The 18,085-nt window shown below is 36.1% G+C and overlaps 1 protein-coding gene across 1 annotated transcript in view; it reads right to left on the bottom strand.

Moving 5' to 3' along the window:
* Nucleotides 1-2,471: 2,471 nt before the first annotated feature.
* The window catches only part of LOC139736846 (osteoclast-stimulating factor 1-like), a 52,682-nt gene continuing 37,068 nt past the window's right edge, over nucleotides 2,472-18,085 (bottom strand). The window contains exon 9 of the mRNA XM_071647508.1: nucleotides 2,472-3,317. Coding sequence (XP_071503609.1) covers nucleotides 3,274-3,317 — 44 coding nt within the window. The 3' untranslated portion in view covers nucleotides 2,472-3,273. The remainder of the gene's footprint in view (nucleotides 3,318-18,085) is intronic.

Here is an 18,085-nt window from a genome sequence, read left to right as displayed (position 1 = left end):
TATCTAATACGTATATTTTCGTGACAAATCTGACTCGTTGTCAAAATGTTTGATGTCCAAAGTTCATCAAGTTTTCTCATTCCTACTATAAAATCCCCAAACAAACCCAAAATTGCCTCAACCACAGAAACCGTCATTGTGTTATCGTGAAAATACAAAGTGACCATTTTATGTCACGACAGTGTATACGTGTATACAAACACTGGCGGGAGTTCACGAAGAAAATTTGTCGAAACTGTGGAATGCAATTTCACTGAAAAAGGAATATAATCATGATGATTTATTACAAAGTAGGTTTGGTAACCTATACTGTCAAAAAGAACAAAACATTGCAACTGATTGACAAATTGCCCTACATCAGCGTAAATAACATCTTGATGGAAAATTTTGAGGAATTTGAACAAAATATAACACAAACATAATTTTTCTATAATGTGTATTATCATTACATTGAATTCAATTCAGAATTAATTTCATTCTCAAACAGAACACTTGTAAATGAAGAAAGTAAAAAGCTGTATACAAATGAGATGACGATTCAGTAAAATCAATTGGCAATTATCATTCTTCACAAAGAAATATTACACTGATGTCAACTTGGAAATTCTATGATGACTACAAGTGGTAACAGAAAGGCACTCCTTGTGACTAAACGTGCTTGTGCTAGCTAGATATTACAAATCTTTAGCTATTTTGTCTTGTATCACAGTTTAGCGAGGACTCTGGGAACAATATCAGAGTCATGATTCCATTTTTCTCTCCCTAAATCATTACCGACTTCAATCTGCTCTCTGAGAGCGCAAACTGATCCGCGTCATAATCAAACATGCATGGCCAACTTTAATCCCCAGATCTAGAGTCGTGATTTAATCCATGTTTCATACCAATTGACAGCAAGATTCCTATCGCTGTAGAGTCTGCATTGAGTAGAAAAACTTCATATCATGATTCGATGCAACTAGAACCATTTTAGAATATAATTAGGGAATCTCCCAGCAACTAAAACATCAATGTTTACTCCACCTGTAGCTTAGTGGCTGGTGCCCTGAAATGATAATCATTGAAGTTTAAACTTGATCTGATTTTCGTCCTGTTATCTACGTCACACATTTCTTTGTTTCTCTCTCTTTTTTAAAGACCACCAGCAAATTTACTTTGTCAAAAGAGCTGCAATCTGAAAGTCTGTAAAATACCACATCATTTAAATGTGAAAGTCCCACATATAAAGATGAAAATTTCTTGAGTTGTCATTATCCATACCTCTCTCTACAACCAACCAGTGAGCTAAATGTTAACAGTCAAGACCGATGGTTTAAGATACATTTTTCGTGTAAAATTTACAGTATACATATATTAAAATGATGCCATATCTATAATGCTATCCATAAAATGTGCGGTGGCTGTCAACTGCATCAGGCTAGAAACGGAAACTGGACTACTCCACTAAATACTCTATTCAAATATCCTCTGTCTATATCATATAACCGTCTGCCTGTTTATCATAGCAACGAAAGACATACCTATATATTCCTTCCCAAAATGTTCAAAATATGGACATATTAGAATCACATTTCATCTTGAAAGCACAGTACAACTACAAATACATTTAGTGCATATGGTGTATATCAGATTCATTTTCATCAAGTATTCCACAGAATTGTTTGAATGCCTTACGAGGAACTCGGAAGACAAAAAATTTTTTTCCCTGCAAGGGTTTAATTCAAAGTCATCACCATGTAATGAATACGCTTCTCTCAAGACGGATGTACGTGTCATAGACTGGTTTACTTATATGATGATAATCATATCTAAAATAAAGGTTATTCCTGACAAAACAGGTTAGTGAGTCTTGCCCATCTTAGCAATGATGGTGTTTATATAAGAGTTCAGAGTTCAACAATCTACCTATATACTGATTGCATATGATGGTTTCTAACTTTTAACTCCCAAGCTGCATTTTCATTTTTCATTTTCACAGACTAAATTTACAATGCTATTTTCTGGCCTCATATGAGTTGTCCTGCAGACAGAACATGTCTAAATAAAGAAAAAAAAAAGTGTCTGTTTGTATGTGTAATTTGTATATACTACATGCTGATAAAGAAGTCGTTGTGTAGTTGCGTTGCTTACTATGAGAATTCGTACTGGCCATATTACAACCAGCTTGATAACTTGTGTAGTACAGGAAAGTTGGTTCAATAGGCAGACACACACACTGAATGTCAGTCCATGGAATCACTGTCAAATGAAGACATTGTTGTACATAGAAAACCTATTTTGTGTAGCTACTGATTCTATGCCACCAATACTGACTGTCAGTGGTCTGACAAGTAGTCAAATAGGGGAAAAAAAGCTATAAAAATGAATGGAATTCTATTTGTTTGTTTTGTGGAGAGATACATGTACTAAGATTGTTCTTTCTTTTCATTAGCTTTTACTCTCCATGAATTAGATTGTATGCTCAATCTGTATTATTATGAACAAGAGGAAATTTATTGTACAGATATTACATAATGACATTGAAATCTTGAATGGATTATTTGTATTTTTGTGTGCAATTTGGAAAGTATGATAATCATGTTATAAGAAGAAGTTTTTTTAACATGCAGAAATTGTGTTAGTTTTCAAAACACATGATTGCAATACATACAGTTCCTTTACACTATCATCAAATAATCACACGTTTTGCTGTGATACAGTACACCTTTCTGGTACATTCTGCTCAAATACATGTAGTGAATTAACAGACAATATATACAGCATCCCGGCTGCAGAGATTTGTTGTTGAACTACACGTACATTCCACACTTACAGTCTTAAATTTGCAGATTTGTATTTCTTCCGCATTTTGTTTCTTTCAACAAAACAGTTAAAGGCCACCAAGACAAAGAACACTCAATGCAAATCCAGAGAGCATCTGCCAATTTTTGCTCTTTTTTACATGTACATAATTTTTTAGGCACATAAGAGAGTAGTACACATGCACCAAAAAACAGAAGAAGAAGAAAACAAAGACACAATGTACCCATATAGAATTTTAACTTTATCTCCCATCTACTAAGAAATATGAAATATATAACTATATAACATCATATAATATATATATTTGTGAGTCACCAGTGACATACAAAAGTTGATTCTTTCTGTCCATTGTATCTATTGATATTTTGCTGTTTGTGTTGGTCATTTTTTCGTTTGTTTTTGTACAAAAAATAAATATTTACATCACACGAAAGTTTAAGGCTTGTTTCCCCTGTCACCTTTGTCCTGACCTCAGTCAGAATCCTCATCATCCAGGTAGTCATCATCGTTGTATCCTGGGAGAAGAGATACAAAAGGAGAGATGAGATACAACATGAGAGAACACATGTAAAAAGAGAGAAGAGATACCAAATGAGAGGGTTGATACCAAATGAGAGAATTGATACCAAAGGACAGAAGAGATACCAAATGACAAAAAAGATATCAAAGAAGAGATGAAATATGAAAGGAGAGAAGAGATAACAAATGAGAGAAGAGATAATAAAGGAGAGAAGAGATAACAAAGGAGAGAAGAGATAACAAACAAGAGAAGATATACCACAGGAGAAGAGAGGTAGAGATACCAAAGGAGAGAAAAGATACTTAAGGAGAGAAGAGATAACAAAGGATAGAAGAGATGATAAAGGAGAGAAGAGATAACAAACAAGAGAAGATATACCACATGAGAGGAGAGGTACCAAAGGAGAGAAGAGATACCAAAGGAATGAAAAGATACCAAAGGAGAGAAGAGATAACAAACAAGAGAAGATATAACAAATGAGAGAAGAGATAATAAGGGAGAGAAGAGATGATAAAGCGGAGAAGAGATAACAAAGGAGAGAAGAAATAACAAAGGAGAAAAGAGATGATAAAGGAGAGAAGAGATAACAAACAAGAGAAGATATACCACAGGCGAGGAGAGGTACCAAAGGAGAGAAGAGATACCAACGTAGAGAAGAGGTACCAAAGGAGAGAAGAGATAACAAACAAGAGAAGATATACCACAGGCGAGGAGAGGTACCAAAGGAGAGAAGAGATACCAAAGTAGAGAAGAGGTACCAAAGGAGAGAAGAGAAAACAAACAAGAGAAGATATACCACAGGAGAGGAGAGGTACCAAAGGAGAGAAGAGATACCAAAGTAGAGAAGAGATACCAAAGGAGAGAAGAGATAACAAACAAGAGAAGATATACCACAGGAGAGGAGAGGTACCAAAGGAGAGAAGAGATACCAAAGGAGAGAAGAGATACCAAAGGAGAGAAGAGATAACAAACAAGAGAAGATATACCACAGTAGAGGAGAGCAAAGGAGAGAAGAGATACCAAAGGAGAGAAGAGATACCAAAGGAGAGAAGAGATACAAAAGGAGAAAAAAGATAACAAACAAGAGAAATCAACAGAGAAGAGAAAACAAAGAAGAGAAAAGACACCAAACGAGAGAAGAGATACCAAAAAGAAAAGAAGAGATACTAATGGAAAGAAGTGATACCAAATGGGAAGAAATTAGAATATCAGAAAACAGACTAACGTGCATGGCAAACTATGAGTGACTCGGAGGGCATTTGGCAGGAATCTCAACAAAGGCATTGGTCATATTATAGATATTATCAACATAGAAAAATGACACAAACAAAAGATATGAGAAGTACCTATCAATTAAAAAGAAGTATGAGTAGATTTGTAGTATTTGAGGAGTTGAAATATCCTAGCAACCTAACAAGTGAACAATAAACATAGAGTAATTGGTTTTGCTCTTTCTTCTATCACACATGTAGACAATAATGCATGTACCTTCATGAGTGGGCGACATGAGTCAGGTGACAATTGGTTATCACGATATGTGAATGTGTTGATAAATCGTGGTATTTCTCTTTGAAACAAATATTGCAAATTAATTTAATAACAATCTCTTCCTGTTGCATTTCTTAACAGTATATGCATGCATTTGTAAATACACCAAAAAGCAATTCTCAAAAACAAATCTAATTCAATCTCCTAATGAGCTTTTAACGAATGCATTCTTGGGGTAGGGAAATTGTCTCTTTCATTACTGCAAATTTGGTATCAGTTCCAATATTCAACACTTCGTTTTTGAGCAAGAATGGTATATTTCAACAAGCAGTTTACAGACATGATGAGGGTGAGGTTTGACCATAACCTCATATAGTATTCAACATGACCTTCAACATACCTAAAAACAAAGAGACATTGGAAGATAATTAAAAAGTGAAGAATGAATGAACAAAAACAAGTCTGGCTGGGTGAAGGGGCAATGAAAAGGATTCATTCCATGCTCTGAAACATGACAATGTGCATTTGATGTCACAGGTAGGAAAAGGGTCAACATTCCAGCAAATCACAATCTGAAATGTGGGGGGGGGGTGTGGGAAGTGGCGAAGATATTTCAGGTTAAAGAAATCTAACAGGTGCCCTTGAATAGACTGCTTGAAACTTGCTCGATCCTTAAGTACACTTTCAACATCGGGTTCAAGTTTGCTTTACTAAATAGACTCAAATCGGATGGACAGAAAAGCAGACTGAGGTTTCATCAAAATCGAACCTGCTATGACAGAGTTATGGAACTTTAAGATTTCATGTGTTCTTTTTAAAGAGTGATGTTCATGCAATTACATTATATAAAAGTGGATAAAATGAAAGTGGGGATGTCATCATCTCTTCTAACACGCATGCGGTTGCAACCACAACCGCTCTGGTGAAGCAAGTGAGACTTTTTATTTTTTTCTGATTATATTTTGATGAACCGTCTACCATTTTGAGTGTCTAATTTACTCTAGTTGATATCAAAGGAGAAATGGAATCACCTGTCTTCAATGATAGAAACTAGATGTATGTATCATTATACAGTATGGAGATTATATATATCAAATATCTTCCCCTTAAAGGAGACCTCCGGACGATTTTCAGATTTTTTCATTTGAACAACTATAAATTAGTTATACTGAGGACAGATTTTCAGAATTTGTAATAATTTGGATGAAGAATAAGAATATTTTCAAAATTTAGAACAAATTGCAATGAACAAGGATGATGACATGGCAGAGTCACCATAAGAACGCATGAGTTGGGGCTCAAGGAAACAGAACAAAAGAAGAAGGCATGCATAGATTATGCACAGGTGAACTCGCAAGCAAGCGGTATTGTAATGGAATTACACTGCTACATTTCTGAAATATGTGAACCTCCTATGTCATCATCCTTGTTCAGTGTAATTTGTTTAAAGGGACGCAGTCCTCACGAAATTTAAAAAAATATGTTGTTGTTGGTACCTCCAATGAACTACTTTCATCAAAAACAAACTTTCAAATCACCAAATAAGCTCGTACATTTCGGTTAAAAAAGTGTGACTCTGCAAATGAGCAAGTCTTGGCGGAGAGTCATACGTCATCGATGCACAACTCTTTTCAGCGGTGTTCTGCTCGTCATCCCTAGTTCTTTATAAATACATGTTTACTATTTATTCTTATATTAATTGTATATATAAATAAGCTTGAAATATTTTGTTTGAAATAATAAAACCACATATTGTCACATTTTATGAAAAAATCAGATATGATCATTTTGAACACTTAAATTGGTTTTCTGAGGCACGGCTGCCAACTTGAGAGTAGGGCATCAATGACGTTGCACCTTTTGGCAGGCTCTTACACGATCGCTTGCAGGAATTATTTTTTAAAAAATCGCGTACGGAGACAATTTTTGATGTCCACGCGGGTTTTTCAAAGTATTGTTTCTCTGCTAAAGAACCACAATAAATTCCACAAATCTGTACACAGAGTTGTTGATTTATGTACTACATGATGTGAAATTATGAAAATCGTCTGGAATGTCCCTTTAACTCTTACTGTCCTTTGTTTGCTGAGTGAGATTCACACCAGCGAGCCTTCTTTGCTGATTGGTTCAGATGCCTTGGAAACTAACTGCCAATGAGTAAAGGTTAAAACCTAATTCCCCAAAATCCCTATTGTGTCACCATGGCCTTCTTGTTGGACCGAGGCACATTGCTACATCTCAGTGGGCTTGCTAATTCTACGACTCAGTCATGCTTGGTTGGCTTATTGAACGCTGATGAAAAAACCTGGCAAGTTAAGCTACATGCTTGGACACATAAAGGCCCGAATTCATGAAGGTGGTACAAATGAAACCATGGTCTAAACCATGGACAAGACCATGGAGTTCCAAGTGTCGCACGGAATATTTAGTTATGAAATTTGCCATTTCGTCGACAAGATGACCGTTTCGTTAACGAAATTATCATTTCCTGGACGAAATGTTCATTTAGTTACAAAATGTTGTCATTTTGTTACAAAATAATCATTTCATCGACGACATGACTAATTTCGTAACGAAACATTCCATGCGACACTTGGCGCTCCATGGTTTTTGTCCACGGTTTAAAACATGGTTTCACTTGTACCACCTTCGTGAATTCGGGCCAAAGGGTTTACTGAAATCATAATGCCAAATTGTGGGCCTTATTCACTACTTCTCTGCCGGTAGTTAGCTCGGAATTTTATCAGGAGTTTATCTATAACGGTTGTAGCACAATTCAAAATAATCAACTGTTGTAGGTGAATAAGTTTCTACCACTTGCAGAATGAGAATGAAGTCAAACCAGGCTCCAGTAGCATTCATGTTAGATGTAATACCACACTAGCTGCCTTGTTCTCAATTTGCACAACACCTTCCTCTCTAAATGTGATTGACCGATATTCAAGACAGGATTGCAATTTTGGTAATGTCCACAGAAGCACTTTGCAGAAAGAAGTTTGATGATGTTTACAACACATACAGTCCCAGCGTCAATGCCCTCATAGGCACTTCATAGAACAGAAAATCACCCAAAAAACACTGAATTCGTTGCGAGAGTTTGTCCGAGTAGTATTGCTAATTCATGAAAATAAAGTGATGCATAGTTTATGATCGTGCACTGGGATAGGAGAAGGTAATCATCCTAATGCAATGTATAATCCTCCGGTTCACGATGCATCGAGAACCAGAAATATTCATGACCGCCAAAAAGGGGTGACACAAGTAAAAAAATGATATAAAAAAAGTGAAACTCTTCAATACATTGAATTTTCTAGTAATCCATGCCATATTTATTGATTGCTATATCATGGCGTGTATTGCAGTCATTACATTCTGATCTTCTGACGGTTAAATCAATATAATTTAGTAAATAGAGGTACACTCACATACCCATTTTACTTTTTCTACTACACTATTCCATCAGAAATAATTGAATCAGACTATTTGGCTACTTCACCAATAACTTTCAAGCAGTATTGGATCAACAAAAGGTTATTTTTGTCATGGTTTTATCCTTTGACAACATTGCATAATGCTTTTCTTCTGTGTTTAATAAAACCTTTGCAATCATAATTTATTTTTGTGCACAAAAGTACACATTTGGCTTCTGCCTGGGCATTATGCCCTCTTTCTTTCTTCATCAACAGATTATGACATCATCAACTCAGTATTAAAATCATCAAAGGAAAACCAGGGAATTATCCTCACAAGATCCATAATGCAAAGGCTCACTGATAGTCTGCAGTCATGAAAACTATTGGAAATAATGACAATAAGGTCTTCTTTACCCAGGGTAGCTTCTTCAGTGTTGCCACTGCTCTACCAGTGTTACCTGCTCTACCAATATTACCCTAATGTTGCCAGGTACCCATTTATACACCTGGGTCAAGAGGGACATGGTGGGTAAAACATCTTGTCCAAGGACATAAGCACTAGGCGGGATTCGAACTCGGGTCTTCTGATCAGGAGTCAGGAGTGTCATCTGGTATGCCACAGTGCCCCCACATAAACATCTCTACGCACAAGCCTGTGCATCAAAGTCATATTTTGAAATACTTGGAACATCCTACAGGCTCCAACTGGATCTTAAATTTTTGATAAATGATGCACCATGCAATAAGCTGGGGTAATTCTATATCTTGGGTTTTACAGCGTTATGTGGCATCATCTTGCATTCGCATGATGTACAGTTACATGTACTTGTACGACCATCATGGCAGCCAAATTTTATTTAGTCGGCAATAATGATTCCGATGTTAAAGGGATCGTATAGTTTTGGTTGAGACCTAATTTCAGGTTTCTAACATTTTTTTGGTGAGATAATGAGAAACCTCTTATGAAATAGGAAAGAGCATGTAATTCTATGAGGAATTCAATGTTTATTTGATGAAAATTGGTTTTGAAATGGCCGAGATATCCAAAAAAAGAGTGATTCTAATAAAGTGTGGGACCCACATTTTATTACGATCGCTTTGTTTTACTTTGTTTTTGGATGTTTCAGTCATTCCAAACCTGATTTTTATCAAATAAACTTTGAATTCCTCCTAAAATGGTATGTTCTGTACTATATCATAAGTGTTCTTTTGGTATCTCGCAAAAAGTTAAAAGCCCAATTCTCATCTCCACCAATACTGTACCATCCCTTTAATTCAATAATGTCATGACATTTTTTTTTTCTGTAATTATGACATTTACAATGACAATAATTCTTTTCCACACTTTTTTCAAAACATATACAATTTTGAACAGTAATTTAGAATGAGATTTAGAATTTTAAAGGTATCATTTACCATTTGTAGATGAAACACAAACCCAGCTTTAGTGCTTCAAATTAGTTCTAAAATGTGAGTTAGGAATAGAAACAACAAAATTAATGTAAAAAAAAAATCTGAAACAGAATAATCAATGTTAACAATTGTTTAATATACAAAATGTGAACAATAGTTATGATAAAAATGTTTCTAGACTAAACCGCTGACAGTTATGGTTTAGTGTGGAAAATAGTGATATCTCCTTATACTTTAGGCTTTATCACAAAATTTTATATGGTAGGATGTTTTGTGATGAAACTGACCTACACATGTGCATCAAATGTGATACAAATGAATCTCTAACATTTTTGAAATCACTGCACTCCATTTGGTAAACAGTATCGTTAACCCACAAACTCATCCTACAATTATTTAAAATCTTACTTCCTCCGTGGATTGGTAAAGCATAGTGTAGTGCTGCTGTCAGTGTGTGACATTGAGATCACTGGTATAGTGTGTGTAATGATGTATGATGCTGCTGCACTTTTAATTTTGGGGGGATTTGGATCGTGATGCTGATTGTGCTATCCAATGCGATTTTTATGTTCACACTAGTAAAAATCTTCAGATTTGGATCGTGATTCAAATCTTAAGATATGTATCCCGCTAATTGCACTAGTGTGAATCCCACAATGGCAGGTTACTGCAACACAACTCAACTTTTGTGGAAAGCTAGTATTAAGAATTTGCTTTTTGATTTCATGAGCCAAAGAAGGAAATTTAGAAAAACTTTGCCAGTAGATATATGGCAAACCTGTGTGGCAATGGCAGCTAGGTCTTTCTTAATTTGCATGGAATAGAAGTGTATAACTGTTTTGTGAAAATATGTGAAATTTCCATTATATAAATTTCTTTTTATATTCCTGGTCAAACTTTGAGGAAATCTCCACTAACCCCAAATTATATAGTTTATTTTGATTTTTTTAAAATTCACTTGTGAACACCAACTCAGCTTGAAAGTATGTGTACTGTAAAACACGATATATTCACGGCACAACATTTTCGTGAACTGCCACTGGCATTCAATGCATATTGTGTATGTAAGAACTTTCACATGCATTTTAATTTCGCAAATCTTGGCTCTTGCAAAATTCGCTAAATTAAAATGCATGCGAACACTCCTCATTACACAGTACTAATTCATTCAAACACAATTCAACATACCTTTGACCACAGCACTCTTTAAAAGCCAAAATATAGTTCTCAGAAGGGCTCAAAATTCATCTTACATCATGAAAGAGTTTGCTTGCAGTATTTGCCAGGATATTGAGTTTTTTATTAGCATTACTGTAAAACGACAAATTTTCGCGTGCATTTTAATTTCGCGAATTTCGCGAGCGCCAAAATTCGCGAAATTAAAATGCACGCGAAAGTCTTTGTCTACACTACATGCATTGAACGCCAGTGGCAATTCACGAAAATTTCATGCCGCGAAAAAGGCTGTCAGCTCCAATTTGCGAAAATTTCATGCCTCGAATATATCATGTTTTACAGTATTTCTTTTTAGTGTTTTGAGATCAAAGGTACAAAACCATTTTGATCATAGTACATGACTTTTATTCCTGAAGTGGTCTCCCAATTCAGCAGGGTACATGCAGGTAGGCACATTGACTGTGCCCGAACAAAAAAACGTTTTCCAACAAGCTGCATATATGTGACTTACTCTGGTGCGGAAGATTTGTAGATACAGTCAACCTTGCTAAAGTTGACCATGCATAAGTTGAACAATCGCCTGGGTCAAAGGTCTGTTCAAGCCCTCTTCTCTTTATATTTCATTGATTTTAACCCCTCATAAGTCAAATTTTCTCGAAGTCGAAGCTATTTCTTCAGTCCAAATCAGTCAACTTTAATAGGTGAGGTTGACTGTACTGCTGTAGTGCGATTTGTCTTCTGTAAAAGTGGTTTCTTTCGCATACAGAAACTTTCGCGGTTTCCATCGGTGCTGACTTTTTCGCGTGTGTTTAAATTCGCGGTCGGTAATGATAGCGTTGTAACAAGCGACGAGTTCAAAACATTTTAGCGTGATGTTAAATTCGCGGTTCAACCTCAAAGCGCGAAAAGCGCGAAAATAAAACCACTGCGAATGAAACCACTTTTACAGTATTACTGATCAGGTATTCGCTGAGATTGTAGTACTTTTGGAAAATTTTCTCTATTTTTTTTGGCTAATATGTCACATTTTTGTTGTTACCCCTACTGAAATTGTGTTTACAGTACAGTATCATTTCACACATTTGCTATGCATACATGTACACATTTTAGAGCAAAAATTGACAGTTCTGCAGGCATATGAGAACTAAGTTTTCACTTTGACAAGACTTCAGATACAAGAATTCTCTCCCCCACAGTGGCAGCAGAGGCAGAGTCTGTTTTAAGGTGTGTTGGGAGAACACAACATTAATGATATTTCCTATTCCCCCCCCCCCCACTTTGCCGCTGTTTTTATTTTTGTTCCCAGAGTGTGTACAATATTGTGCACAACATTGAATTATGTCCTTCTAGCCTATGTTTGACTCTCCTTCATAAATTCTGAATGCCACATCGAAATCATTCTGTGCTTTCATAATTAATAACAGCACTATTTTCGCAAATAAACCAATCATCGCAAGAGCCATTGCATAATTCACGCACAGTGTAGAGGACTTTCAAGGCAGCAGGGAAATATAGGGCTTTTTACACTTGTAAATTTTTGCTTAGCCCCGGACCAACGGTGGGGCTAAGGGGGGGCCTTAGCCCCACCGTTGGTACGGGACTATCCTTAGCCCACTTTCTGTCTGTTTACACTCGTTTTTGCCAAAGTGGGCTAGCCCCACCGATAGTACGGTACTATCTGGCCCTGCAAAATAGCAGGGGTTAGCACCGCAATTGCGGTGCCGAGCAAGTGAGTGTAAACAGAACGAAAAAATAATCCTGGGCTAAGCGACAGAGACGAAGTCCGACCCTCACTGACCAATCAGAAACGAGGTAATCAAGCGCTGCCGGTGCGTGCATGTACGTGTACAGTACACAGCATAATTATGAATATTCATGTGGTTTGGAAAGTCCGGGGCTAAGAAATACGAGTGTAAAAAGGTCAGTTTTCTCCTTAGCCCCGGACAAGAGATAGTACGGGACTAATTGGCGAGTGTAAAAAGCTGAAAAAATTGTTACGGGACTAACGATAGTCCTGGGTCAGAGAAAGTCCGGGGTTAAGAAACACAAGTGTAAAAAGCCCTTATGACAACTTTTCAAGGACTGTTTGGTAGTTTTCACTCACTGTAAAAGAAATGGAATCACACTGAGCGATTGAGATCGTCAAACAGCAGTCATGTTTCATGTGACTGGTGATGCACTGCTACAACTTTTGTACTGTTTGCCCTCCTTTTAGGTCAAAATTCTTGGAATATTGCACAAGTCCTTGGAGTCATGTACTGCAGAGAAAATAATTCCTATACAGAGAAAAGAATTCTCATCCAGAGCAGAGAAAGGAAATGTTTGATGCTCGTGGTGTCATTTACTAATGAAGTCTAAAATGGCTGCAAAATGAAACAAAAGCATCTGACCTAATTTGATAAATGACTCCTGACAAGTCAAAGTTTTAATAACAATATATCTGTTACCGTGCATTCCCATGATAACCAGCATGGATGTAATGAAATTCTCATCACAACAAAGTAAATAGGGCCTATTTAGGTCCAAAAAAATGTATATATCTTTAGGCGCTGTCAGACTGGCAAAAGATCGAGAAGTTTAAGATCGCAAAGTCTTTGCGATCTTTTGTTGTGCGGTCACATTGGCAGCCAAACTTCTCGATCTTTGGATCGAGAAGTTTGGGCCATCAGTGCATGTTCGCAAAAAAAGAAGAAAGAGTGCACCTTCTGATGGTTAGTGATTTTGACAGAACAATGCACGCCTATACATGACAATGGCCTCACGCCTCGGAGATAATGCCCGCAAGCAGGTGGTGGACTGGTCATGTGACAAAGATCGCGGAGTTTCAGTTTGTCGTGGTCACACTGGCAAAAAATCGAGAAGTTTGGAGGGGGTGGAGAAAAACCCCTAGTTGATGTGGGAAGTTTTGCAGGAAGTTTGCAGTCACACTGGCAAAACTACGAGATCTCCAAGATCACGATCTTAAACTTCACGACCTTTTGCCAGTCTGACTGCCCCTATTATGTACTTTACTGTTTGGTTACAAAATTACAATTAAATTTTGATATAATGAAACAAAACCGCCAGTCCCAAGGTCTTATACTATAACAGGAGTCAGCTGTATAAGGTTTAAAAATACATCAAAGCAAGATTAATTGATTCGTTACCATAATGTTTGAATTCATTGTTTCATGCAGTTAGTTTATTCTGCATATAACTGTATACAATTACTTTGGCGATGGAAGACTGTTGTGAATTTGTGTGTCTGTCTGCCCTGTTCATCTAATATTCAAAATTCACATGATAGATGCATGAGTGTTTTAATAGCAGAACTTCAAACACCGACAGAAAATCAAAGAGCACTTAACCTGACGCAGTCAGGGGACTGATCTGATGAATTTGTTTTTAATATTACAAGAAATATTGTAAATGTTTTCATCAATATTGGAACATAAACACTGAGTGGCGATGAAATGACACCATCAGATATTTAAAGCAAAATCTGTGGCGAGCGAGGGATGAAACACAAAAGCCAGAATCATGAAAAATTCACTTGTTTCGGAGAAACAATTGATATTTTGTCATCAAACCTGGTACAATGAGTCAGGTACAGAAGGGTAGTTAACTATTCATATTTGGGCTAAGTGCAGAGAAGGGGTAAAAGGTCAAGGCAAAGATTGTTAATTTTTTGAAAATCCATTGCTTTCATAATGTATGAAGAGGTTAACAGCACTTAATCAGTCATCACTCAGAGATTTTTCCTTTTTTTTTTCTGAGAAGTGTCTAGAGTAAATGGAGGTGAGGGGATTTGCAAACATGAAAGTCAAGTAAACACACAAACAAACAAACAAACAAACAAACAAACAAACAAACAAACAAACAAACAACAAGCATAAATAAAACCAACATTGGTATGTTTTGATACAAAATGAAGAGTGTTTCAGTGGTCATTCAGCCATATTAATGAGTTTTATGTAGCTTGCAAGAAAGAAAGAAAGATTACTCAGTGCTACTTGTGGGAACCTTCTGAACTTCAATCTAAATTTCAAATTCAATTTAGGTCTGCAGCTTTTATAAGAATAAAATGTAAAAACAAAAAATACAACAATAAAACAAATAAACAAATATGTTTTTCTACAAAAGTCAGGTTTCACCAATAAAAATAATAATAATAATAATAATAATAAATCATTTATACAAATACAGCAAATTGATGCATTCTCTCCTCCTTGACATGTTCCATGTTGCAGGTGCCGTCACAATAATCCTTTCTGAATGATGTTTGATGAAATGACAGCCCTTTCTTCATGACAAAATCACTGAAAAGATAATGGCTCTCAACGATTTACTCACAAAGGGAAAAAAGGGGCCAAAGTAGGGGGTGGAGGAATCCTAAATGGTCTGGTTTGATTTTTACCTAAAAAAAAATAATTATGCTGAAAGTGACAACAAATTAACATAACTATGCATTTCTGTTGTACAGTTTTCAATACTATATTTCAATATTCAAGAATATATATATATATACATATATATATGTACTTTTAGATAGATATGATGATTCATTTAAAAAATAATATTCATCTATCATCCTTAACTATCATTTTCTATTAAAAAGGTCTTAAAGGACAAGTTCACCTTCATAAACATAAGGATTGAGAGAATGTAGCAATATTAGTAGAACACATCATTGAAAGTTTGAGGAAAATCGGACAATCCGTTCAAAAGTTATGAATTTTTGAAGTTTTTGTGCAGTAACCGCTGGATGAGAAGACTACTGCAGTGTGTGAATAACTTAGATGTCACATGTGTACAACAATATAAGGAAAATATAAAGAGAATTTCACAAAATTTCATCTTTTGAAAAAAGTACACATTCGTCCGACTTGTTACCAACAAATGTTATGGGTAATATTATTCCCCCTGCCTTTAGAAAGAGGCAAGTCAAGTGCTCTTTTATTATGCGAAAAAAGTGGAAATATGTTGAATTTTCTTTACATTTTCTTCATACTGTTGTACGTATATGACTCACAAGCTGTAGTAGTCTCCTCATCCAGCGGTTCCAACACAAAAATTTTAAAAATTCATAACTTTTGCATCGATTGTCCAATTTTCCTCAAACTTTCACTGATGTGTTCTACTAATATTGTTGCATTCTCTCAATCTTTATGTTTATGAAGGTGGACTTGTCCTTTAAGAAGGATGAGTGTGCAGATCAGGAATTGATCCACATACACACATTATATACATATGTCAAATCAAAACATAATACAAAGTGAAATCATACACCATGCCCGAAATAATAAAATTACAGATAACCCCATTGTGGTCACATTGCATACGATACCAAATTCAATTTGTGTGGTGTTTGATTACAACAGGTTCGCTTACATCTGCGAGTGGATAAAAATGCATGAAATTCACCAGAAAGTTACAGTGAGCAGCGATATCGGGTAAAATGGGGTGGACACGATGAGAGAGGAAGCGGAGGTGGGAAAAGTGAAGAAAATGAAGTGAAAATTTGACCACACACACACACACACAAACACACACACATACACAAATACACCACATTATGCATATTGCATGCCGTCAGTTGTCAACTAGGGCGTGAAGAAGGGCACATGCATACATCTTGTGATCATAGAGTTGATTTTTTTTTTCTGTATACTGAGAATTCTCCTTTCACTTTGGAGTGGGGGGGGGGGGGGGAGCAGATGAGGCAGGCCAGCAATGGCAGAGTGGTGATGATGATGATGATGGTGATGTTGTTGATGATGATGATGATGGTGATGATGATGATGATTGATGATGATGATGATGATGATGACGACAATGACGACGATGATGATGATGACGATGTTTAATGATGATGATTGATGATGATGATGATGATTGATGATGATGATGATGATGACGACGATGATTGATGATGATGATGACGATGTTTAATGATGATGATTGATGATGATGATGATGATTGATGATGATGATGATGATGATGATGATGATGACAATGATGATTGATGATGATAATGACGATGATGAGGATGAGGATGATGATGAGTTTGTATATTTCCTCTACCATCTCCATTCTCTGGCTTCCCATCATTTTTTGTTTGTATTTACGTGGACCATAAAATTACCTCTTCCCACCTGTTGCTATTCAGCAGCCAACAGGCAGTACTTATCTCATCATAATAGGGCTTCTCCCTTTACTGTGATTAAACTGATAACATATTGATCATTATATATCACCTTCTCTTTCTCTCTCTCTCCTATCTCTTCATCTATCTTACTTTGTATCTTCCCTGCATCTGCCTATTCATTCAACTTTTCATCTACTTTCTATATATCCAATCATCTATCCCTCTATCCCACTTTATCTAACAATCTTTGACATGAACAGGTTCTCAGCTTTTCATGGACTGACCTAGGAGTGCATCTGGTAATCTATCAATCAACTACTTACAAGAATATTTATCTATTTCTATCCATTAAAGGGATGGTACAGTATTGGTGGAGATGAAAATTGGGCTATAACTTTTTTGTGAGATACCAAGAAAACACTTATGAAATAGTACAGAGCATACCATTTTAAGAGGAATTCACAGTTTATTTGATGAAAATCGGGTTAGGAATAGCTGAAACATCCAAAAACAAAGTAAAACAAAACGATCGTAATAAAATGTGGGTCCCACACTTTATAAGGATCATTCTGTTTGGGATATCTCAGCCATTTCAAAATCAATTTTCATCAAATAAACGTTAAAATCCTCATGGAATTACATGCTCTTTCATATTTCATAAGAGGTTTCTCACTATGTCACCAAAAAATGATAAAAACCTGAAGCTAAGTCTCAACCAAAACTATATGATTCCTTTAAGCAACACATACCTATTCATGAATATACCCGGCAGTGTATCACCCATTACTCTTTAAATTAACGCATCCATTGGTACATATATCCGTCAAAGCATCTCTCTCTCTCCTTCTCTCTATCTATTTATCAAACTATCTATCTGTCAATCCAGCTTCATATCATTCTCTGTACTGTCCTGCCAAGCTAGTGTAGCTATTGGCATTATTCACGGATGCCAATGTTGTTAACCCGTTGAGGACGGGCTGATTTTGCTATAACACTTATTTCCCATAGACACCTGTCTGTCACTGAGTATACACGGGACTCAGGACTCGTCTTCAATAGGTTTACTGCAATGCAGTATTCTGAGGACTGAAAAGGTGAATTTTTTAATGGAAAAACAGTATTTTTGTCTTTCCTGCCATACACAC

This window comes from Diadema antillarum, unplaced genomic scaffold, assembly GCF_040938485.1.
Source record: "Diadema antillarum isolate AM-2024a unplaced genomic scaffold, OU_Dant_1.0 seq00000665_RagTag, whole genome shotgun sequence".
NCBI lineage: Eukaryota > Metazoa > Echinodermata > Echinoidea > Diadematoida > Diadematidae > Diadema > Diadema antillarum.
Note: the sequence above shows the minus strand (reverse complement) of the source record. Positions and strands in the feature narration are given on the sequence as shown.